This window comes from Ceratotherium simum, chromosome 5 (genome assembly GCF_057802395.1).
Source record: "Ceratotherium simum simum isolate JZ-2026a chromosome 5, ASM5780239v1, whole genome shotgun sequence".
Classification (NCBI taxonomy): domain Eukaryota; kingdom Metazoa; phylum Chordata; class Mammalia; order Perissodactyla; family Rhinocerotidae; genus Ceratotherium; species Ceratotherium simum.
Window position 1 is genome coordinate 57,016,145 of NC_141904.1, and position 25,722 is coordinate 57,041,866.

The 25,722-nt window shown below is 39.4% G+C and overlaps 1 protein-coding gene across 4 annotated transcripts in view; it reads left to right on the plus strand.

Annotated features, from left to right (window-relative positions):
* The first annotated feature begins 12,373 nt into the window (after positions 1 to 12,373).
* CCDC66 (coiled-coil domain containing 66) overlaps positions 12,374 to 25,722 on the plus strand; it is a 55,152-nt gene continuing 41,803 nt past the window's right edge. For 2 of the 4 annotated variants that reach the window (XM_014793092.2, XM_087431204.1), the window contains exons 1-5: positions 12,374 to 12,438; positions 14,186 to 14,250; positions 14,923 to 14,948; positions 23,308 to 23,755; positions 25,451 to 25,616. In XM_014793092.2, the coding sequence (XP_014648578.1) occupies positions 12,428 to 12,438; positions 14,186 to 14,250; positions 14,923 to 14,948; positions 23,308 to 23,755; positions 25,451 to 25,616 (716 nt within the window). In that variant the 5' untranslated portion in view covers positions 12,374 to 12,427. Of the gene's footprint in view, positions 12,439 to 14,185; positions 14,251 to 14,922; positions 14,949 to 23,307; positions 23,756 to 25,450; positions 25,617 to 25,722 lie in introns of those variants that run through there. The other 2 variants (XM_087431206.1, XM_087431205.1) reach the window with 2 other exon arrangements.

A 25,722-nucleotide genomic window follows, 5' to 3' on the forward strand; every position in this document is an offset into this window, starting at 1 on the left:
TTTAATTAGTTTAATATAATTCAAAAATGTGTCTCTAAATCCGTAGGAAGAGTCATGATTTTCTACAATTTTACATTTTCTACGTTAACCATTTAAAACCACAAATTTTCAGCTAAAATAAATTTCAGCTGTGAATATGTCCGTATGTTATTACTGCATAGGAAACTGAACCTACACTGCCATCTGCTGTGTCAAGATTAGGTGAAAAATCACCCACATAAACTGGGCTTGAGGAATGCAAAATATACATATGAAAAGCCTGTATCACTTTGCTTTATGGAAAATGAATGCAAGGGAAGATATACACTTGCAGTTATCTACTTCAAATTGTATTGGAAGCGTGGGAAGGAATCATTCATTGTGTGTGTGTATGTGCTTAATATGACATGAAAAAAAATAGAGAATAATATAAGAAAACTTGTCCCCCTACCACCTGTATTAAAAAATGAATATTACCAATGCCATTGATGCTCCCTGTTTGTCTCCCTGGTCCCCCTCCCACAGCCACCCCAAGGAAATCACTGTCTAACGTGTCTGTCACTGAGAAAGGTTTTAACAGGAAAATGTGTATATTTAATATGTAAACGTGTTCACCTTTACTTCTGTGTGCTTTATCAAGGTTTACCAGTAAAGAAATCTCTATGCTGACAACACTTTGTCCTGTGGTGGTAGTGGAGAGAGCTCTATTCTGATACCCTTGTTCCCGAGAGGATTTTCCCCAAATTTAAGACTCAGAGCTGCCCAGCTAACTTCCTCATTGTCGCTAAGTTAGCTATACCAATTATAACTTATAATAAGTAAGTTATACCGATCATGGTGCTTCCCTTTCTTTGGTATATCTAAGATAGTACATAAATTATGAGCCTCTCTTGCTCCATAACAGGTTCATGTGGGGACAAGGGCATTCTAGGTAGAGGGAGAGCTAAAGAAAAGATGCAGAAATAAGAGAGAATAAAAAGTGTATTTGGGGAAGAACAAATAGACTGTCACAGATGGAGCATAAGGAGGGAGGGGGAAATAAACATGACGCATCCTACCGCCGGCACACCAACTCCCAGGGGCTGGGGAACCCACCGTGCCATTAACAGAACGGAGGGAAACTCAGACGACAGGAGTAATGTTGGGGAAAGGACGGGACATGTGGCACAGCCTCTGCTGCATTTGAGGTGATTCCACACAACCAGAAGAGAACTAGCAGCCTGAACCTGGGACTTTTGTAGTTAAGAAGACAAGTAGAGACCGTTGATTTCAGAGCCACCCTTACAGAGGCGAGAGAGCAAGGAGGCGAGAGAGAGGTTGAGCAGTCAGAGGAAGGGCCTAGGAGAACAGGGGCCACAAGAGCTGAAAAGTAAAACTGGAGGAGTCGGTAATGAGATGCCACAGTACACCACTCTACGAATGGTAAAGATACTCCTCCTACAATTCTCCCCAGCACCTGACCGCTGTCTGGCTATAACTGAAGCCTCTTTTGGTTTTATCTTGTAAGCATCCTTCTTCTAATGAACCCCAACAGAGGCCATCCCAGGAGGAAAGGTATCGAGCCTGAGACATCACACCATCCGCAATCTTTTCCCCATTTCCCTCAACACTTTTAAGTAAGAATAAACTAGTTTAGACGACTATCAGGCCAACTAGAAGGAAAACAGAAGCCACCACCAAAGAGGAGGCTGCAGAGTCTAAGTAACAGGGAGCAGAAAGCCATCTCTTTAGATGTTATTGCTAACGAGGAATCTTACACATATTTGTGGTAGGCCACATCTTTGTGAGTCAGGTGGGTGTTTGTGTTTTTATGTTTGCACGCAAGTGGTGGAATGGTGGGGAAGAGGGAGCAATGGGTGATTAGGAAAGCTAGGGGACCACAAGCCATTCACAGCTCTAAAGCAAATTCTACAACTTGTTCATCAAAACAGTGATCAGATTTCAATCAGATCTGTGGGCTCAACTCTTTTTGGGGGTTGTACTAGAAAGGAGGTGTGCTTTATGGAACAAGTATATATACTAGTTTTATTACTGTTATAACAAATTGCCACACACTTACTGGCTTAAAACAACATAAATTTATTATCTTACTGTTCTGACAGAAGTCTGATATAGGACTCACTGGGCTAAAATTAAGGTGCTGGCAGGCCTGCATTCCTTCTGGAGGCTCTAGGGAAGAATCCATGTCCTTACTTTTTCCAGCTTCTAGAGGCCACCCACATTCCTCAGCTCATGGTCCCCTTCCTCCATCTTCAAAGCCAACAATATAGCATCTCTTTGACCCTGTTTCCATTGTCACTTCTCTTTCTCTAACTCTCTTCTGCCTCTTTCTTTCACTTTTAAGGACCCTTATGATTACATTGGGCCCACCCAGATTATTCAGGATAATCTCTCTATTTTAAGGATCTAATTAGCAACCTTAATTCTATCTGCAACTTTAATTCCTCTGTGCCATGTAAGGATACATATTCACAGGTTCTGGAGATTAGGATAGGGGTCTTTTGGGGCCATCCTTCCATGGGTGATGCTGCTTATATTTGAAATACTGGTGACACAACTTTCAGCATAACAGCAACACGCACCAACACAGTATGACACACTTGGACAACCGACGGATGAATGGTGTGGTTCCCTGACTAGGAAACAAAACTGGGGCCGCAACAGCAAGAGCCAAGTCTTAACCACTAGACCACCAGGATTGGCTAACCTCTCCTTGGTTGCTGCTAAATCTTATACCAATCATGGAATACTCCTTTCTTTGGTATGTCCAAGAATGTATGGAATTTATGAGCCTCCATTACAGATTTAAATGTAGCATTTTTCCATTTTACATGATTCCTTTTCTAGCAGGCAGTCATGGAGGTTTATGGTGATTTTAATTTATCTTCTTTCTGACAAATTTTTTTCAGAACTTACTGTGTGTCAGGCTTTGGGCGACAATGATGAACAAAGGCAGCATGTCTATGCTCTCACAGAGGTTACACTCTAGTGAGATTCAGGGATGGTCACATGGGATAACAAATGCTATATGGGGAGAAGTAGAGGGTGCACCCTGGAGGAGGTGAGAAGAGGGAGAGAGGGCACTAAGAGGAGCCATCCAGGAGGATGTGACATCTGAGCGAGGACCTGTGGGACAAGTTGCTCAGTGAAGGGGTGATGTGAGGAAGAGTGTTCCAGGAAGAAGAAAGAGCTCTGGGAGGGCAGAGAGTTTGTCCATTTTGGTTATTGCTTTATCCTTTGCGCTAAAAGAATTCTTGGGACACAGTAGGCACTCAATAAAATCTGTGGTATGAATGACTGTAAAGATGAGAGATAGGAGTGAATGTGGCTGCATTTGAGAACGTGAAAGATCAGTGTAGGGAGGCTTGGAGTGCAAGGGGCAGCGGTGAGAGGTGAAATTTAAAAGATCAAGATGGGGCTGGTGAGCACGTTAAATCCTTTGGATTTTATATCGGGGCAATAGAGCATTTAAATTATTGAGAGATTTTAAGCACTGGAGTGATGTAAGCAGACTCACATTTTAGAAATCATTCTGGCTACAGAATGGAGATGGGTTGGGAGGCTGTTGGAGTACTCCAAGGGAGAAATGAGAGTGGCCCTAATTAGGGCGGAGGCAGTGGGCAAGGAGAGAGATTGATAATAATTTAAAATCATCTACTGACCAACTAAAGGGACCTTAGACAGCTCGTCTAATCTTTTATATGAAGAATCTGAGGTCAGAGAGGGTTAACTGACTTACTCCTATAGTGATGCCCTTTCTCTTCTTCCTTTGCTCTTTCAGTATTTCTTAAGACATTTCTCAGAATTGCCCAGTTAAGACCTTCAGGTCTTCATCCCTTCACACCTGACCAATTTACTTAATTTAATTTTGCTTTTATCTTATGTATTGTTCCTTTGGTTTGTATCATCTGCTCCTGAAGACAGAGAAGACTGCTAATTAGCTTGCTCCATAGAGCAGTGCTCACAAATGAATCATAACCACTGCTTGAGAGTGGTGGTGTGTAAGGAGGAAAAGTGAATTCTACAAATGGAGGATGCAGGAAGGCCTTTCCAGTTATGTATTTCTGGAAGAGTCTTTGAACAGTTTCAAACAAAGCTGCAGAAATCAGCAAACTACAAAACTAGGATGCAACTTTCCAAAGCAGAGTTTTAATTTTTTTCGCATAATATAAAAGTGAGTCTGCTGAAGTCCTTCTAGAAAGAAAATCATAGAAGCCAACAGCAGAGTCCTTAGGCATTGACTGTGAAAAAGGGCTCAGGTAGTCCTGATAGCAGCAGCCTCACAGTTACACAGTTCTGACGCCACTGGTTTTCACCATTAATCCAGACAACCCTGGGCCAACTGCAGATGCTTGATATACACTTATAATAATATTCTAATATAAATTGAACCTGGGTAGTGCACTGCCACACACTGTCAGTCAGAAATGTTTAAGTAGGGCCGGCCCCGTGGCTTAGCGGTTGGGTGCGCACGCTCCGCTGCTGGCGGCCCGGGTTCGGATCCCGGGCGCGCACCGAGGCACTGCTTCTCCCGCCATGCTGAGGCCGCGTCCCACATACAGCAACTAGAAGGATGTGCAACTATGGCATACAACTATCTACTGGGGCTTTGGGGGAAAAAAATAAATAAATAAAATTATAAAAAAAAGAAAAGAAAGAAAGAAATGTTTAAGTATGTCTGATGAACTGGTAGGGTGGACCTACCAGAAATAGATTTAACAGAGCCTCCTGTGAAGACTTAAGGGGAAAAAAACTCTCAATAATGGGATCTCCCCTTGCAAACTCCATAAAACCTGAGTGAATGCATTCAAAATCATTAGTCACCAGGGACTGATGACCCTGGTGACAATGAAATACCTTTTCACATCCACTAGAATGGCTAAAGTTAAAAGCCGACAATACCAAATGTGGGTGAAGATGTGAAGCTACTGGAACTCTCATCTTCATACATTGGGAGTATGAATGGTACAACCTCTTTGGAAATCATTCTGGTAGTTTCTTTTTCTTTTCTTTTCTTTTTTTTTTTGTGAGGAAGATCAGCCCTGAGCTAACATCCATGCCAATCCTCCTTTTTGCTGAGGAAGACTGGCCCTGAGGTAACATCCATGCCCATCTTCCTCCACTTTATGTGTGAGGCCACCACAGCATGGCCTGACAAGCGGTGTGTTGGTGTGCGCTCAGGATCCAAACCCGGGCCACCAGCAGCGGGGCGCGCGTACTTAACCGCTATGCCATGGGGCCGGCCCCATTCTTGTAGTTTCTAATAGAAATTTTAAAACATCTGCCCTCTGACTCAGCAATTCCTCTCCTAAGTATTTGCCTATGAGAAATGAAAACACATGTCCACAAAGAGACTTGTGCAAGAGTGTTTAGAGTAGCTGTTTTTTCATAGCAACCCTGAAGTTGAAATGATCCAGATAGTCAATAGATTGACATATACTCATACAAGGGAACACTACTCAGCAACAAAAAAGAATGAATTCCTATACTCAAACAATCTGATGAACTCACAAATATTATGCTAAGTGAAAGAAGCCAGACTCAAAAGCCTACACCTTGCGTGATTCCATTTATGTTGACATTTTAGAATAGGCTAAACTAATCTATGGTGATAGAAATCAGAACAGTGATTGCCTATAGAAAGGGGTGGGGATCGACAGAAGGGGGTACAAGAAAAGTTTTTGGGGTCACAAAAATGTTCTATATCTTGATTGAAGTGATGGTTAAATAAGTGTATACGTTTGCCAAAACTCTTTAAATTGTACACTTTGGGGCCGGCCCCGTGGCTTAGCGGTTAAGTGCACGCACTCCACTGCTGGTGGCCCGGGTTCAGATCCCGGGCGTGCACCGACGTACCATTTCTCCAGCCATGCTGAGGCCACGTCCCACATACAGCAACTAGAAGGATGTGCAACTATGACATACAACTATCTACTGGGGTTTTGGGGGAAAAAATAAATAAATAAAATTATAAAAAAAATAATAAATTGTACACTTAAGATCTGTGCATTTTATGGTGTGTAATTTTTTTTAAATGTCAGTTTTTATTAAGAATATAAATTGGTTATACAAATAGCATATTATAAGGAGAGTGCTGTGAAACTAATGAATTCTAAAATGGACAGTAATATGTAAAAACACCTGAAATACATAATCTTCTCAAGCAGAATATGCTATATCCATACCTGGAAATCAATTAGCATTCAATGTCCATCAGATCATGGAATGAGCCTCACTATTCTGATGAAGCTCTTCGTTAAATTCTATTGGTATTAAATTCACAGTATTAATGAAAGCCTTGGTAGGTATCAAAAATATAATTCTGCAGTTATCAATTTATTGGCTCAGCTTCAAATTTATCCTTTATGTCTACTCTGTAAAAATGGATCTGGGCCCTTAACATGTTTTTCCTCTACAGCTGACAGGATGTTAAGCTTTCCTAGTAGAGGGGGCTGGAGAGACACTGCAGGAGGAAAGAGTCCTGTTCCTACCAAACAGGTAGGTTCACTTGGCAGACTCCTCAGAATCTAGCTCCTTGGCAGAGGAGGCTTCCGCCAGTTCCCAGCTCCTGCAGCACCTCCAGCTTCTCCAACATCAGGCTGATGCAGCATGGGCAGCCTCTCCAGTGTCTAGCCCCCAGCACACAAGGCCTGCCCGGCACTCAACTCCTATAGAGCACAGTGGCCAGCAGCTCCCCTCAGCAACTCCCTCAGGGACTTTTGTAGGGGAGTGCCCTTGGTGAGACACCCCCTTGAACAGATTCCTCCAGTACCCTAGAGGGTGGATTTCCAGCAAGATCTCCTGGAATGAGCCAGGGCTGTGCCCTCCAGTAAGGTCTGGATCTCATTCCTGGCGAGCAGGGGAGTTCTTCCTTGGGTGCTCTATCTAAACTGCTCCTTATATCTGATATTCCTGTATTTTTTAGAGTTCTATTTATTTCTTACTAGCCAATCTCTCATTATACCAACTCCCTGTTATACTTAATGATTCTTTTTTTTTTTTTGTGAGGAAGATCGGCTCTGAGCTAACATCTGCCAACCCCCCTCTTTTTGCTGAGGAAGACTGGCCCTGGGCTAACATCCATGCCGATCTTCCTCCACTTTGTATGGGACACCGCCACAGCATGGCTTGCCAAGCAGTGCATTGGCGCGCGCCCGGGATCCAAACCGGCGAACCCCGGGCCGCCGCAGCGGAGCACGTGCACTTAACCGCTTGCGCCACCAGGCTGGCCCCAATAATTCTTTATATAAAACTTTCCCTGTTCAAATTACAGTGTGGCTTCTCTCCTGATTGGACTCAAGCTGATACAAACTCCTAGAAGCAAAATAAAAACAAAACACCTTTTTGACTTCCAGATAAACCTTATCAGACACTTGCTAAAAGCAGCATTTCCATCAATAAAAGTGTTTATTCATACAGAAATGAAAAACAGTATTTAAAGAAATAGAAATGATTTACACATTTGGGATTTAGATGGCTAAGAAAGATAAAGGCATATAGGGAGATTTTTCTTATGCTTTTCTACTGATATAAACAGTTCAAATAATCAAAACCATGTTTGCTTACTTTGGGATGAGCAAGATATATACATTTTATTATCTTAGGAGAGTCTTCGCAGTATCTTTAAAATTGGCTTAATCAAAAGTTAAATTCAGGGGAGTCATAGACAACCAGATGACACACAAGCTCTCTTCCTTTCTTCCATAAAAAAATTTTCTAAACTTACTGTCATCTATAAGGAAACACTTCCTAATTGTTTAAGTAGAATTGAGGGAGACTAGTTCTATAAGAGAGAAACACAATACAGTAGTTCAGATTATGGATGAGTTACATTACATCTCTGAACTTCAGTTTCCTCATCTGTGAAAGGAAGCTGTAGGTAATTTTTGCCTTAATTTTTTATATGTGGAAAAAAAAATCAAGTGATCTGAAACCCTGTAAATTATTGGGCTCAAACAACACTTCTTCAGTAAAAATATTGATTATTGCTAACACATGGCACTTATTTGCCAGCACTATCCTAAGTACTTTGCATATATTGGACTCATTTAATCCTCACAACAACCCTATGAGGTGGAATACTAATATTCATCCCCTCTGTATCAAAGAAGAAACTGAAGAAGGGAAAGTTAATAACTTCCCAAGATCACAGAGCTAGTAAGCACCAAAGCTAGGATCTGAATGCAGGCAGCCTAGCTCCAAAGCTCTGGAAAACTATACTATGCACTGAAACAGACCAGCACAGAAAGGGCATGCATTTGTCCTTCCCCACAGGTGAATTGCAGCGTGGGCACCTTAAGGGCTCCGGTGGGACCTGGAGGTGTTTAGCATGGGCCAAGATCCCACAGGAGCCACTTGGGGCAAGATTACTGTCAAGGTGACACTCTTTGTACCAACAGGGTAGTGAGAGCTGAGGAAACTACAGTGCATATAAATGAATGGTATGTTTGTTGTACTTCTGATCCTTACAAACCCTTGAACAATCAAGATTCACAGCATTTTACTAAACTCTCTCATCCTGGGGGAATGGACTGCAGGCAGACCATAAAGACACATGGGCTGTTAACGGACGCTACACCTGGGAACTGGACCTTCGATTCCCATCTCACAACACACTTAGAGAAGAGGAATTGTTTTGCACTAGTTTCTTGTACCTGGTGAACAGGTAGGCAGAGAAGAGTGGTGTGCAAAGGGTATAAAACTATAAACACCAAATAAGAATCACCCCTCACTATTAGGTGAAAGTTTGTTGGGGAACAGGATATCTGCACAATGCCAAACTATCAGCCCCCAGATTTCTTACTATTTGCAAAGGGGAAAATGGACATTAGCAATAGAGAGATGGGTAGCCACCACCTAAGGTCTTCAAGCTTGGACACATTAACAGTAGAACAACCTGATCTGACGCATTGTGAACCACACAATATTGCCTTTAAGTATGCTTACCAAAAATGTCTAACTTATTACAGGGATGACAGAAGACAGACAAACAAGTTTAAACAACACCACGAGGAAATAATAAGACAAATCCAGATTGTGAGCCATACTACAAGTAGCCTTGACTTTTTAAAAAGTTAGTACCATGGAAAAAACAAGTGGGGTGACTGTTCTATATTAGAAAAGAGTAAAGAGAGATGACATCAGCAAAATGATGGAGTTGGCAGCTCTAGTCCCCCCTCAAGAAACAAAAAAAAAACAAGCAGAGACTATGAGAACCAAGGAACCTACTAGGATGGCTGTAATTAAAAACAAACAAACAAACAAAAGTGGAAAACAGCAAGTGTTGGTGAGGATGTAGGGAACCCTTGTACATTGCTGGTGGGAAGGTAAAATGAGGCAACCGCTATAGAAAAGCTTGGCAGTGTTTCAAAAAGCTAAAGACAGAAATACCACGTGACCCAGCAATTCCATGTCTAGGTACATATCCCAAAGAATTGAAAGCAGAATGTGAGGGTTAATTTTATGTGTCACCTTGACAGGGTCACAGGTGCCCAGATATTTGGTTAAACACTATTTTTGGGTGTGTCTGTGAAGATGTTTCTGGATGAGATTAGCATTTGAATTGGTAGGCTGAGTAAAGCAGATGGCCCTCCCTAATGTGATCGGGCATCATCCAATTTGTTGAGGGCCTGAATAGAACAAAAAGGCAAAGTAATGGAGAATTGGATCTCTCTGCCTGACTCCTTGAGCTGGGACATCAGTCTTCTCCTGTCCTCTGACTGGGACTTACACCATGGTCTCTCCTGGTTCTCAGGCCTTCAGACTCATACTGGAACTATACTACCAGCTTTCTCATGTCTCCAGCTTGCAGACCATGGGACTTCTCAGCCTCCATAATCAAGTGAGCCAATTCCTTATAATTTCTGTCTCTCTCTGTCACTGTCTCTTTGTCTCTGTCTCTGTGTGTGTGTCTGTCTGTCTCTCTATGTTTATGCAAATATACACACACACATTATTGGTTCCATTTCTCTGGAGAATCCTAACACATAGGGATTCAACGAGATACTTCTGGCCAATGTTCCAATGTTCACTGTAGCATTATTCACAATAGCCAAAATGTGGAAAAAACCCAAGTGTCCATCAACAGAAGAATGGATAAACAAATTGTAGTATATACAAACAATGGAATATTATTTGGCCATAAAAAGGAATGAAGTTCTGATAAGTGCTACAACATGGATGAACCTTGAAAACCTTATGCTAAGTGAAAGAAGCCAGACACAAAAGGACAATATTGTATGATTCCACTTACATGAATTATCTAGAATAGGCAAATTCGTAGAGACAGAAATGAGATTAGAGGTTAGCAGGGATTTGTGGGGGAGAGAGGAATGGGGAGTTATTGCTTAAGGAGTACAGAGTTTCTTTCTGGGGTGAAGAAAAAGTTTTGGAAATAGTGGTGATGGTTGCACAACATCGTGCCACTGAATTGTACACTTGAAAATAGTGAAAATAGGAAATTTTGTTGTAGTTATTTCCACAATAAAAAATAAAAGATGCAAAAGTTTGTTAAGCATTTATTAATAAATATACTATGTTGTTTTTCTAGAGAGAAAGGATACTTAACAACCAAATGCAATGTGTAATCCTTGCTTGCTTCTCGCTTTCTAAATAAAAAGCTATAGAAGATATTTTTAGGACAAGTGGGGAAAATTAAACAGAGATGGAACATTGGATGTTATCATGAAATTACTAACTTTCCTAGGTGTAATAATAGTGCTATGGTTATATAGGAGAACATCTTGTTCTTAGGAGACACATGCTTTAACATTTAAGGGTGAAGTGTTACAATGTCTGTAACTTACTTGCAAATAGTGATGCAAAAAAAGGTGGGTTATGTATGTGTGTGGGAAAGTGGGTGTACCGGTGTGCTGTGTGTAGACTGAGAGAGAGGAACAGAGAGAGAAAGCAAATGTAGCAAAACATTAACAAATGTCAAATCTAGGTAGAGGATATATAGAGGTTCATTGCACTATTCTGTCATTTTTTTTATTTAAACATTTTTCATAATAATAAAAGTTAGAAACAAAGTGAAATTTTAAAAGTCACACCGCTCTACCTCCCAGAAATACTCCTGTTAACATGTTGGTTTAAATCCTTTTAGCCTTTTTTTTTTTCCTATGCATAGGTAAGTATTTCTTTGAAAAACAAAAAAAACCCAACACAGGATCAAATGTACATTGGTATCTGTTCATTTATTCAGTCACATAAATTAACAAATGTTTATTTAAGTATATCCTCCACAGGCCAGGTACATAAATGAATACTAAAATCTCTCTTTGAGTTGTCACTGAATGTACCATGAGAATTCAATGTGCCTCATTTATTACAACTATTGTTTATAAAAGTCATGTAAGAGTAGATAGATGAAAAAATTGTGAAATTGCAGTAACTGCATTACAACCTACAGGCATCTTCTTCATGAAATATCATTCAGTCAAATTTAATAAAGCTGTCATTGGCATGTTTTACTGTTGCTGTTCATTCACTTAACAAACATTTACTGTCTACCCTGTTAGTGCCAGGTGCTGTGGCTATAGAGGTGTTTAAGACACCAACTGTCTGCCCCTCTAAAGCTCACTCTGACATAGGATTTTAAACGCATTAGTAGCCTGATTGAAACGGTAGAGACTGGGGAATGCAGAGAATGGGTTCCTAATTTACCTACCAGTGGATTCCAGAGGAGCTTCGTGGAGGAAGTGACTTTAAATAGAGATTTGAAAGATGAATAGGAGTTAGACTCATCTAACACAAGTTTGGAACAGCCGCTCTGAGGTTAAACTGCTTGATAGTCAGTGACCTTAGGCAAGCTGCTTAACCTCTCTGTGTCTCAAGGATAATACCGTAAAGTTTAAATAACATACATAAGGCATTTAGATACAAGTCTGGCACTTAAGAGCTAAATTTATTGAGCACTTGTGAATGTTGCTGCTATTTAACAAGAGCTACAATAGGCTAGGCTTCATGCCGAGGTCACTGCAAGAAACAAGACACACCTCATACCTGCCATAGGCATCTCTCCCCAGTATCCTCCCCGCCAACTTATTTTATACTAAAACAAGTCTCTCTTCCAAATGTAAAATATAGAAAATGTTAATTTCCTAAAAACGTTTATGCTTTTTGTTTCTATTTTTGCCCCTTTCACCTGAGCTCAGGCATTTCTCTGAAGTCTCCCTGTGAACTCCGGAGGCTACAATTCTTAGAAACGAAACAAGGCCTCCACCACCCAAGCGTTAGGACGACAAGCCCCAAACCGGGAGAACCAAGCTGTCGCCTTTGCGGTCCCGCCCCGCTGAGCGCACCCGCCAGAACGCCCAACCCTGATTGGTCCGCTCTTCCAGCTCGCCGGTATCACTCTGTCCAATCGGCGTGGCGCTTGTTGAGCGGCTGCGGCAACCGACGTACACAGGGTCGTGAGCGTTCTGCGAAGTGAGTGAGAGCTCACGCCATGAATTTGGGGTAAGCTGGGGCGAAAAGGGTGGTCGTCAGCGGAGGGGGGGTGAGGCTGGGCTGGCCCTTGGAGTCCTTCGCGGGGAACTTTCTGGACCTGCGCCCGCCTGAGCTGCAGTGCCTGGCTCCCTGATCGGGAGAGGGGCGAGGGGTCCGGGTCGCCCTTTACCGTCCCGGCAGTCCTCGCTGTGCTACTTCATAACTCGCGTTAGAACTGTCAGAGACCGCCTTTGCCCCTCTCCTTTACCGCAGGATGGAGAGGGAGGGGAGGCGTGGAGGAGAGGAGATAAACGGTGAGGGCAGATGGGGAGAGAAAGCTTAGCGGCTTCCCGCAGAGAAATCCTGGCCCAGACCCCTGGTTCTTTGCGAGCCTGTCTTCGGAGTCTTTGCCGATTGTCGGAGCGTCCAGATGATTGACCCCCGCCATGCGGGGAACCGAGGCTTCTCGAGGAGTCGATGTATTAACCCCTACTAGGCCCTCATTAAATATGGTTGAGTAAATAAAAAGGACTGTTGCATGGTTTTCATCACTGGGAAGTTTAATGTTTTGAGATGAAAAGTCACCGAACTCACACTACGGCACATCGTTGAGCAAATGAAGTTTATGTTCTAGAATCTAGGGATATAAAAATAAAGACAGTCTGCCCCTGAAGGAGTTTACAGTGCAGTAGTGCTGAACAGACGTACTTGACGGTTTCATTCAATGTCTTTAAGTTTCCCCAACGTAAACATGAACTGTTAGTAACCCTGTAGCAGGGAAACCCGTAAAACCCATTCTTTCCAGTAACCCATTCTTTCCAGTGTTTTATCTTAATAATTAAGTTGAGTGATTTGATTTCCCCTACCTTAACAAGACCGCACGTTCCGTGTTCCTGATCAGATCTTTCCCAGCCTCTCTTTCTCTTCCTTAACTGGCCCGCTGGATTTAGTTTCTCTTGGACATCGCTTTTGTCCCCGTTGATGTTTATTGACTATTGACATACATCTCTCTCTCTCTCTCTCTCTCTCTCTCTCTCTCTCTCTCTCTCAACAGTGAATTAACTGTGTGGACTGCTGTCCCTGTTCTTAGTGGAGTTTTTATTTGGACTTTAACAGATGTACAAATTTCCTTGGCAGTGTCTACCGTTACTTTGTGCTCTTGCATTTGACATGCACAAATAAAGTATTGCAGCCAAAATTTATTCTATAGTAAATATAATTTATTGTTGTGATCATAACAACAGTGTCACTAGATATGAATATGTATTGGTTGAAAGATTCAAAATAGAATGGAACTGTATGCTCAGGCAATTAATAACCCCGGGGGTGATGTTATAGCTCATTTTCAAATAATGCTGTAGCATGCCATGGAATGTGTTAGTCAGATCATTATGAAACTAAGAAATGATCGTTAGATATGTTTTGCTCCTTTAACTTAGGAGGAGTTTTGGTAACAGCATTATTTTTTCCAGTGTAGTGTTATAAGAGTTAAATGATGGTATGATAACTGAATTAATTTATTGCTTATCATTAACAAAATGAAGTTTCCGGTTAAAGATAACAAATTCTTTGTATTATTGGAAAGTTTCTCTCTGTAGTTTTTAGTTTTATCTTGGATTGAAAAATGTTTTTAATTAAAAGAATGATTCAGTATTTATAAGGTTCCTGTATAAATTCAAAAGAACAAATTTACTTTCAAGGTTCAAATGAAATTTTCTGGCTATATAAAATATTGCTGTTTCTTAAAAATGACAGACAACTTTCTTTTATTTTACAGAGATGGTTTAAAGCTTGAAACTGAATTATTGGATGGAAAAACCAAGCTAATATTGTCTCCGTTTGGTATGCTGTGTTACTGGAAATCTAAAATGTTAACTTAAATTCCTACATAAAATTTAGTTTAACAGACTTTTTGGTTGTAGTAGAGTGATATTTAAATGATATTTTGAAAAAAATTGTTTCCGCTAACTTCCTCCAATTTATTTTTAGCCAAGTAAAGTCAAATTACATTGCTGCTTACCACTGTCAGTATTTATTCATAAAATTTAATGTTCCAGTGTATTTCATGTGTAATATATCTCTTCGTTATATTTGCATGTAGCAGATATCCTCATTGCATAATGAATAATCTAGGTAAAACTTATGTAATTGTGTTCGGTGCATGTAAAGAATGTATTGTTTGAGAAAATTAAATTTATAGTAAGACCACAGTTGCTAAAATCATTTTTAGTATTAGTTTTAAAACTCAAAGATTACTTTGGTAGTCTTCTCATTCACATTATTTTCTCTTTTCCTGGTCTGTTTATAGTTTTACCTTGGAAAATAAACAAAAATGAAATAGAAATACTTGAACCACACTGTAAAAGAACACTCAGACTAACTTTGGGTTGGTTCTTTTGTGGTCACTATTTCTACTTAATATCTTCTTAAAACAATACTAATTAAAATTTTCTTTTGTGACTGCTTTAGTATGTTTTTGGTTGATAGTTTAGTAATTATTTTTTTCTTTTGTAGAATGTAAATCAAAAATTTCTGTGAAGGTAAGCCAAATGACATTGACCTGACCTGTTTTCAAATGTAAAATGTGGTTTTCTTCATAGTGGTTTGAAAATAATTCCTGCCAAAATATTATAAGCGGTTTGGAATGATGGTGAGAAAGTATTGTTCCTTTGCGTTTAGGCTGGTCCTTTCACAGAAATGGTATCATAATTTTTCAGTTTAAAAAGCCTTTTAGAACTCTTTTTCTCTAGATAAGTGCTGTCTAGAAAAGCTTTCTGTGATGACGGAAATGTTCTAAAATCAGTGCTGAACAATATGGTAGCCAGCCACCAGCCATGTGTGGTTGTTGAGCACTTAAAATGTGGCTAGAGTGACCAAGAAAGTGAATTTTTAGTTTTATTTACTTTTAAATTTCAATTTAATAGCTACTTCACTGGACAGTGCAGCTCCTGAGATCTTTAAAAATATTCAGACTTTAAAACAAAAATATTTTACTTTTCATACTCAAATGCCATTTTTCCCACACCAAAAGGGTGTATTTGATTCACAAATTCTTACGTGCATTTAGCTTTCTCTTTTAAGAGATCACACTTGAGCTTAATGATAATTTTCTGTTTAAATTATTTTTCTTAATCAGGAATCCATAGTGCCTTTACCACTTGAAAAATTTTTTAATTCCACTACTTTTCTTGCTCCCTTTTCTTTTTCCATTTTTAGATTAACATCAGAAATTTTTACTCTCTTCTTCCATAACTTACTGTAGCCCCTTTTTCCCTTTATCTTTGCAGCATCTTAAAGTCTTTCTTCTCAGGTCTGTGAATAGGGCCCAGTTTGGGTGATGTGGCACTTTTCTCTTCAACTCTGAGCCCTTGATGGCTTTGCTGTTTCTTCCAGGTTTAATCAAAGTAGAGAAGTTGCTTGAGTACCCAGCATATCAGTCACCTGATAAATGGGTAATGATGATCAGAGTAATTCCACAAGCTACCTATAAAAATTATTATTTCTGGGCCGGTCCCGTGGCTTAGCGGTTAGGCGCTCGAGCTCTGCTGCTGGCGGCCCGGGTTCGGATCCTGGGTGTGCACCCACGCACCGCTTCTCTGGCCATGCTGAGGCCACGTCCCACATGCAGGAACTAAAAGGATGTGCAGCTATGACATACAACTATCTACCAGGGCTTTGGGGGAAAAAAATAAATTAAAAAAAATTATTATTTCTCTATCTATGGTATAGAGTTATATACCTGTGTGTTCCCTTAATCACAGAATACAGAATGTATATTTTTTCCTGGCCCTGCCCTATTAAAATATTGCAACTAACTTGTTATTTGCGTCATATTAACAAATACAGTGTCCCTTTTCAACCTCCTAGATTAAAAGCTACTTGTAATAGTTGATTTCTGTCTTCCCCTGGTCTATATTTTCTTTCACACGTTCCCTCTTCTATTGATATCCTTAATGGATTTGGTAATAGTCACCATGTTTGTGAAGACATTTCATTGTCTTTTTAACCAACTTAGAACATCTGGAGATTTCCCTTTCATGCCTATAACAGTTACTGGTCTTGTACTTTTGGTAGAATCATTACAAAATTCTATCAGCAGGCTCACGATATTTTATTCTAGGATTCTATTTTTCAGAGTAACTAACGTGTCTCAGCGTTGATCTTAAATTATTTACTGTCTTAAAGCAAATTGTTTAGTTCATTCCTCATGCTTTTGGGGCTCCAAAATACTGATGCATGGTAACTGTGTGAGGTGATGTATATAAGTTATTTAGCTTGATTGTGGTGATTACTTCAGAATGTATATATATATCAAGTCATCAAGCTGTACACTTTATGTATTGTCAGTTATACCTCAGTAAAGCTGGAAAAAAAATAGCGATGCAACCTAGGTCTCCCTTCTATATTGATTTTATTTCAAGGAGCTTTTCTTCCTCCATTTATTGAGATCCTCCTCATTTTTTTGTGTGTTCTTCACAGAAGACAAAAAACCAAAAACAGTAGTACTTCTCTTCCTTTTTTGTTTTAATAAGTTTTTTAATCTCCCAAATCTTACAGTTCTGCAGCTCTATGTTGAATTTTCTTTTCTATAAGTTATTCATGAATTCTCTCTTTATGGTGCTCTTTCCTTCTACTGGGGTAAGCTCCTGAGTGACTACAACACCTACCTATACTTCCGAGTTTCCCCTTCCTCACAGGTTGAATTACTGTTATCTTCATAGTGTGCTCTTTAAACACAGCTGAACTCGTCTCGTCGTCATCGTCAAGTTCAACACTCATGTGGTCAGAGTATTTTCTTAATTCTGTCAGAATCTCTCCTGCGTTTTTCTTTAATCTATGGTAATGAATATGAAGTAAAGATGGTTACCAGCCTAATTTCTTAACCTTATAAGAAGAGAAATGAAAGAAATATTAATGATTCAGTGTCATAAGTAGTTTATAAATTATAAACTCTTATACTTAAAATTGTCTCACAAATTAGTTGAAATAGAAAACATTTAAAAATTTTTCACAGGTATTTCTACATGTGATAATCAGAGTAGTGATGCACTAAAGGATGTATACAGTATTATTGCTAGGTAGCACGTTTTATATTTTAAAGTGTTACTTTTCTTTGATTCTTTCTTGCGTTGGGAACCTGGCCTGATATAAATTGTGAAGTCAGCCAATATTAAACAAATGCGTTGGACACTGTCTTTATATTATGAAAAATATTGGTAGAATTAAAACTAGGTAAAAGAGCAACGTGCTACATAAAAAATGTTTATGACATGAAGACCCTGTTTAATCTATTAAAATTCATCTAATTCAGTAAACACTTGGGGAAATAATTTGAGGCAGGTAGTTTTTTCTTGTTAAGTAACCTGAACATAACTGAATATTTATTTGGAAGTTCACGACTTTTTGCTGCCTCCATTCATTGTTCTACTCTGGCATCAAGCTACAGAAAGTATGCAGAATTGAGCTGAATGTATATTGACTTCATGACAGGTCATTGCTCCCCCTTGTTTTATTAAATAAATTTTTGTGTTTGTGTGTGTGAGGAAGATCAGCCCTGAGCTCACTTCCAGTGCCAATCCTCCTCTTTTTGCTGAGGAAGATTGGCCCTGGGCTAACATCTGTGCCCATCTTCCTCTGCTTTATATGGGATGCTGCCACAGGATGGCTTGACAAGCGGTGCGTTGGTGCGCACCCGGGATCCGAACCCACAAACCCTGGGCCGCTGAAGCAGAGCATGTGCACTTAACCACTATGCCACCGGGCCAGCCCTAAATAAATATTTTTAGAAGACTTTTTCTCTATATTATTTCTGATGTAAGTGGAATGTGGCAAAATAATTCTAGTTAAATTAGAGCTCCAATTAGTAGGTTTCTGTTTAACAAGGATTTACTGCAGCTGTAAAATTCCAGTATGTGTGTAGAGCTCCATTCTTGGCTTTATTTGTTCTGTGACTATGAGAGAAAAAAAAGACTAAAACCCAGTCCTTGTTTCCTGGAAGTGGGGGTATCAGTCAGGTAAACCACTATATAATAAATAACCATATAATACAACTATATAATAAAATGTTTGCCATAGTAGGGTTATAAAAGGGAGAAAACATTGGAAAGAGCAGCTCTTTGTGGTTTGACGAGACCAGGGAATGCTTCATAAATGAGGTGATATTTTAATTAGAGCTTAAAAGATGAAGGGGATATTTATAGTCAAAGAAGTAGGGAAGTATACTCTAAGCTCAGAGAAAATACTGGGCAAAATAGCGACATACAGAGCATAATTTGCATTTGCGGAATAGTGTGTACCTCAGGGAGAAGTGTAGAATATAAAACTTAGAGGAGTTATAATCATGAAGAGTTGAAATGTATACTCAAAAGAGTTTGAACTTATTTGAATTGGATGTAGGGAGCGTTAAAGAATTTTAGATATGATTTAATTTGTATTGTAGGAAAGGGCTTCTGGCAGCTCTGTCAAGGACAGATTATCATAACAGGGAGACTAGTGAAGGGCCAATTATAGTAGACCAGGGAGAGTCTTATGAGGCCCTGAACTTGTATGGTGGCTAATGGAATGGAAAGAAGGGGACAGAAATGAGAGACTTCCAAGGTGTGTTAAGGGAATGCACTGCATTTCTTAGCAGTTTGAGATACTGATTGGAGAAACGAAGTGCTCAACTGTTAGTGACCCAAAATAGGCAAGTTTTGAGTCAAAGAAGGTTGAGATTAGTAGGAGCTGTAGTAGTTAGAGACTAACTGAAGTGGTAGGGCTCAGCTACGTATACGTGCAGTCTGCTGATAATTTGCTTAATCCACACAGTGGTTTTCAAAAACTAGAATGAATTGCCAGTGTCTAAAAATTGGAAAATTTAGTGTAAAATCTGGCATTCCTGGTCCTCTTGAAATATTGGATGATCTAGCAGGTAGACTCAGATTCCTATTTGGCAGTGTAAGCTGGTTCTGAGTGGTGGCTGCTTCTTTTAGATAGAAAAGTTCCCTTAAGTTTATCCTAGTTCCCATCCAGTCTAGGTATTTGAGTTAGCCACCTCTCATTTAGAGAATTAGTTATATTAAAATAGCCACAGGGGTGGGAGGGTGAAAAAGGCATTTTAGATTGTGGTATTGGTACTACCAAAAGCCTAAAGCCAGGAAACAAATAGGGTGTAGGGTGAAGTGAAGAGGATAATAAAGAGATCTCGTGGCTGATACTACAGGTAGATTTTGAAAAGTAGGGTGAAATGCGATTAGCTAATTGGTCAAAGTGTGGTTGTGTATTACATAATTTATTGAAAGACAAGAGAAGTTGGGATATGATAAGCCAGATGAAAGCTATATGGCATCTACCCTAATCCTTGATGGCAAGAATCTTGTCTTATTCATGTTTATACCTCCAATTGTGGTGAGCACATAAAAAGCAACACTTAGTATTGATTGAATTTTGAATTATTTTAGATTAGTTGAGTTTGCATAAATGTACAGTGGATTAAGAAGAAGCTAGATTTGAAATAGGCAGACTGTAATCTAGTAGTGTGGTAATGAAAAATTTGAATTTAGGCTTATTGTCATGTAAATGATGAGAAAAAGGTATTTGGAAGGAAGAAATGACCAGTACTTGCTAGTAAGCTAAAGAAGACCATGAAGGAGGAAGGTAGAGTCAAAGATGACTCTGTGGTTACTGTTTTGAGAGATTAGAACAATAGTGCCACAGAAATGGGATATTTTGGAAAGGGGAGCTAATTTGGGGGAGAGAGAGAGAATTCAGCTTTTAAAATGGTATAGTTGAGGATAGTCATTCAACAAAAATTTACTGAACACCTACTCTGTTCCACTCACTATTCTAGGTACTGGGGACACAGCAGTGGACAAAACAGACAAAAATCTGCTCTGTGGAGTTTACATTAGAAAGGAGTGGAGTGGGCAGACAATAAGCGAAATAAAGACAGAATATTACAAGATGAGAAGTGCTATAGAGAAAAATAAAGGAGAGAAAGCGAAGAGGCACAGTCACTTCAGGGGCACAGGAGCCTTGGGAAAAGGGAATGCTAGGGAAGTAGGAGTGAGGGTAGAGCAGGAACCTGCAATTTTAAATAGGGTGGTCATATAAGACCTCACTGAATGATATTGGAGCAAAGATTTGAAGGAGGTGAGTGACTGAGCCATTTAGAATTTGAAGAAAGAATGTGTCGGGTAGAGGGGTTGACTAATGCTAAGGCCTGAGACTGGAGGTTTTTGTTGAATTCAGGGAATAACCAAGAAGCCTATGTGGCTGAAGGCTAAGAGAGAAAATGAGATCAGAGATCAGATAATGGGGACAAAGGAGGGAGGGTGCACAGATCATTAGGTCTTTTTTGGTGGTAGTGAGAAGTTCAGCTTTTCCTCCAAGTAAAGTGGGAGGCCATTGGAAGCTTTTGAAGAGAGTGAAATGATCTGATTTACATATTAAGGTAATCACTGTGGGTTGAAAATAGACTAAGGAGCAAGGGTAGAAGCAGGAAAACCAATTAGAAGGTTTTCAGTAATTCAGGCAAGAGCTAATAATGGCTTGGAGCAGAGGGGTGGCAAGATAGATGTTCAGGAGTGGTCAGATGCAGGGTATATTTTGAAGAGGGTGCAAAACAAGGTTTGATGACAAGTTAAATGTGGCGTATGAGAGAAGAGTCAAGGATAATTCCAAAATTTTGGGCATGAATAACTGAAATGGGAAAGACTGTCAAGCGAGGAAGTTATTTAGGGGCAAGAGGGAGATCAAGAGTTTAGTTTTGGACATACTGAGTTTGAAATGTCTATTAGAAACCCATTGGAGGTGTTGGATTGGCAGATGGAACCTGAAGTTAGGGTAGAGGTCCATCCTAGAGACAGAAGTTTGGGAGTCATCAGCATATAGATAATATTTAGAGCCATGAGAGTAACTAAAATTACCAAAAGAATGAGGGAACTTAGAGAAGAGATCCTGGGACTGAGTCCTGGGCATTCCAACTTGAAGAGGTCTGAGGGAAAAGGAGGAGCCAGTGAAGACTGAGAAGGAGCAGCAAGAAGAACCAGGATTGTGGAGTCCTGGAAGTGAATTAGAGAAAGTGTTTCAAAATGGAAAGAATAATAGCTGTGTCAGCTGCTGCTAATAGGTCTAGTAAGATGAGGATTTGAGAATTGGTCACTGAATTTAGCAATGTAGAAGTTTTTGGTGACCTTGATGAGCAGTTTTGGTGCTGTGGTGTGGAGGAAAGCTTGGTTGGAATGGGATTATAGGAGATGAGAGGAGGAAGTAGGATCAAGAATTTTATTTTTTTTTTGTGAGGAAGATCAGCCCTGAGCTAACACCTGCTGCCAGTCCTCCTCTTTTTGCTGAGGAAGATTGGCCCTGGGCTAACATCCGTGCCCATCTTCTTCCACTTTATATGGAACACTGCCACAGCATGGCTTGACAAGCGGTGCGTCAGTCCGTGCCTGGGATCTGAACCTGCAAACCCTGGGCTGCCGAAGCAGAGTGCTTGAACTTAACCGCTATGCCACCGGGCTGGCCCCAAGAATTTTTTAAGATGATAAAAAAGATGTTGTGATCCAGTGGAAATGAAATGGTTGATGATTCAAGAGGAAACAAAGAATTGCTAGAGAGAGAAAGAGAGGGTTATGGGAATATGTACAAGTAACAGGAGGGGAAGCTATTTGTATGAGTGCCGATGCTAGTACAGATTTGGTGGTAGAAACTTGTTGAAGTTTTTTCTGAATGCTTCTCTAAGATTTTCAGTGCAATATTAATCAAGGTCTTCGGCTCAGGATAAGTATGAAAGGAAAGGTGTTAGGGGTTTGGGGAAAGAGGAGAAAGTTTCAATTTTTGGTAAAAGATTGAGAGAGTAAATGAACTTGGGAAATGTGTGACTGCCAAGTAGCATGAAGAGCCCATTTGTTGTTCTTGGGTATGTATTTAAGGTGAAACCAGATATTGTGACTGTGTATTTTTCTCCTTGGATGCAGATACAGAGGAGATGAAGAGTTAGATTTTACCAGGTTTGGAATTTGCCAAGCATACAGGACAGAGAACAGAGGAGTTCAGAATGGAAGATAGTGATGATTGTAGTTGATCGTGGAATTTAAGATTGGTACGGAAGGAAGTGAGGAGAAGAGGAAGGTGGTAGCATCAATAGATTATAGATCCTAGCAGAGTTAAAGAATTGTTGGAATTGGCATATGTGAGGAAGTAAACTGGAAAAAATAGGGGGTGGTAGTCACTGTGTAGTGCTTGAAATTGAGATTATGGAGGGATTGCAGTTATGAGTAGTTACAAGGTCAGTATAAGATATCACTATGGGAATGAGTAACTGAGGTAGCATGGAGGACAAGAGTATAGGAGCAGAGTTCAAGGACATGAGAGGCCAGGGTATTGGAAAAATGATCTGTAACTGAGGTAGCATGGAGGACAAGAGTATAGGAGCAGAGTTCAAGGACATGAGAGGCCAGGGTATTGGAAAAATGATCTATGTGGATAGGAAAGTATCAATAATTAAAATAGGAGTTATGTTAACCAGAGGGATGGTGACCCATGAGCTAAGTTATTCAAGGCATAAGGGCTAGTAACCTATGGGTCTATAGATGCGTATAAAGAAAAGAGGTAGTGTGGATGGTATAATCATGATATGAGATTCAAAGCTGAAGTAGGAGAAGTCCTGTAACAAGTAGAATAAAGTTCTTCTGTATGCTTTATTATCCTGGAATAAAATAATAATTTCTAGTTGTTAATGAAGCTTTCAAATGAAGATTTGCAAAGGTTAAAGTTAGTTTCTTCTGAATATATTGTCTAACTAAATAGCAAAATGGAAAAAAGTTTAATGGCCTGACATCACAGATGATATAAATAGAAATAATTGATGATTTTTCATGGGCTGTTATAAAGAATAAATTTCTGGTGTTTTAACAGATGGGAAATAAGACCAAGATTGCAAAATGTCCTTTAAGAACAAAACAAACTGGATATGTTCTAAAATCAACACAAAATGCTTGTTGTATCAGGAGTGAAAAACTTTTGCAAAAAAAGAGAATTTGTTCAGAAACTTCACTGGTAAAAGGTGAAAAAAATAGCATGACTTTTTCACCCACTAACGATTTATGCAAGCAGTATGCAGATAAAGATTGTCTTCATATCCAGAAAGAAATTCCACCTGCAACTCCTAATATACAGAAGTCTAGAAACACCATAAATACATCTGTAGTAGCTAAACAGAAGCCTTGCAAAAAACACATCACAGCTGAAAACATGAAGAGCAGTTTGATGTGTCTAACACAAGACCAACTACAACAGATTTTGATGACTGTAAACCAAGGAAATAGATCTATTTCCCTGACTGAGAATGGAAAGGAGGAACCAGGTAAGATTTTTCTAAAGTTTTGAATTAATATTAATTTTATCAATATATAAGTGTTTTAGAACTTCCGATTCATTGGATTTTATATAACTGTGCTTCTTAAATTCTAATTTTAGACTCTAAAAGAATAACGATTTTAGAAGATTGTTACATGTTAAATGATATGCCATATTTTAAAGTTAATACTCAGAATATCATTCTCTTGTACCATAGCCTTAAGAAACTCAGTTTCTTTGGACTTTAGAAAAGATGTTAGTACAAAAACACTATTGTACTTATTTTAGAATATGGGAGGCCTTACTTACATTAAAAATAATATAAAATGTTCTAAAATCACTATAGTATTTCTAGTGAAAACTGAGGGGACCTTATTATGAAGATTTGACTTGAGTTGCTGAAAAGAATTGTCCTGGCCCCCACGTTTTGCTCTTCCTGATCCTCAATCCATGCTAAGGATTGGCGACACCATCTTTAACCAGTGTAAAACATGGACTTGGAAGGAGTAGTAGAGTGTTACATGCCTTCTGTTTCTCCGGTCAGAGCATTGTATTATGTTTTTAAAAGCCTTCTAGTTTCAGCTTTGAGCTAAGGAATTGTGAATATGAGTATAAATATCATTCAAGTTTTGTTAGGCAATAGTGAAATAAATAAAATTAACGGTCGCCAGGAAGAGGCCCCACAACTGGTTTGGGGACCAGGTAGCTCCTGTGCATTCCCAAGGTGCTCAAGATGGAGTCATTTACCTTCTCTTGGTCTAGATGATTATTTGTAAAATGAGGGAGCTGGGTTTTGTAAGGCTAGAATTCTAGTTCAGAGAACAAAAAATAAAAACTTATTAGGCATATTGAGAGATAATATCAACAAAGTTAAAGGCAGAATTTGCCTAATCACATAATGACCTACGTATTAGATATGCTTTCTCTTCACTGGGAGAACTAGAACATTAAGAAGGAATTAGAACAATTTCGAGCCAAACAAATGAGCCCTGTATAAAACATTTGGAATAGATATTATAGGTAGGGCATAGAGACAATGGTCCATGGTAAAGTTATCCACTGATTTCCCAACTAAATGAGAAAAATAAAGACAAGGTAATGAGTTTTTCGTAAAGCTATTTATATTCTCCTTTAAGTTGTGATTTGTGTTATCATTTATATTATTTGTAAAAGTACGGTTGGCAAGAGTAAATTTTTTTTTTTTTTTTGGTGAGGAAGATTAGCCCTGAGCTAAAATCTGTTGCCAATCCTCCCCATTTTGCTGAGGAAGATTGGCCCTGGGCTAACATCTGTGCCCATCTTCCTCTACTTTATATGTGGGATGCCTGCTACAGCATGGCTTGAGAAGCAGTGCATAGGTCTGCACCTGGGATCCAAACCTGCGAACCCTGTGCCACCAAAGGAGAGCGCGTGAACTTAACCACTACACCACCTGGCCAGCCCCTGGAAGTTTATTTTTTGTTGTTGCTTGTTTATTTTCTTATTTGATGCAAGAAGTATGGCTATGGCTGATTAACCTCGGGCTCAGTTTCCTTTTATGACAAAAAGGGAATCATAATACCCACCCCAGGGATTGCTGTGAGAGGTAATTAGGTAATGTGTAAGGCAGTGTTTTTTAAACAGTATAGCAGTATGCCAAGATAAGGTATTGCAATAGATGTAATTTTAGTGTTAATTTTAAAACATGTATTTTGCCTCCTAGATCAGGACAGTCTACATTTAAACAGTATTCCTAATCAGCCAAAGGATGAGAACATTATGGGACTACTCCAGAAAACTGAGGCTGTTTCATCTGTTCAGGATGAAAATAAATCTGTTTTAAATAAGAATCAGGAGACATCTAAGCAGTATGAGCAGAAAATTGCCATGTATGTAACTCATATCTGTTATTGTGGGGACATCTTCAGAATATGGTTTTGCTTCTCCTTGACTTGTGTGCTAAATATTTACTCTGCAAAAGAACTATTTAAAAGT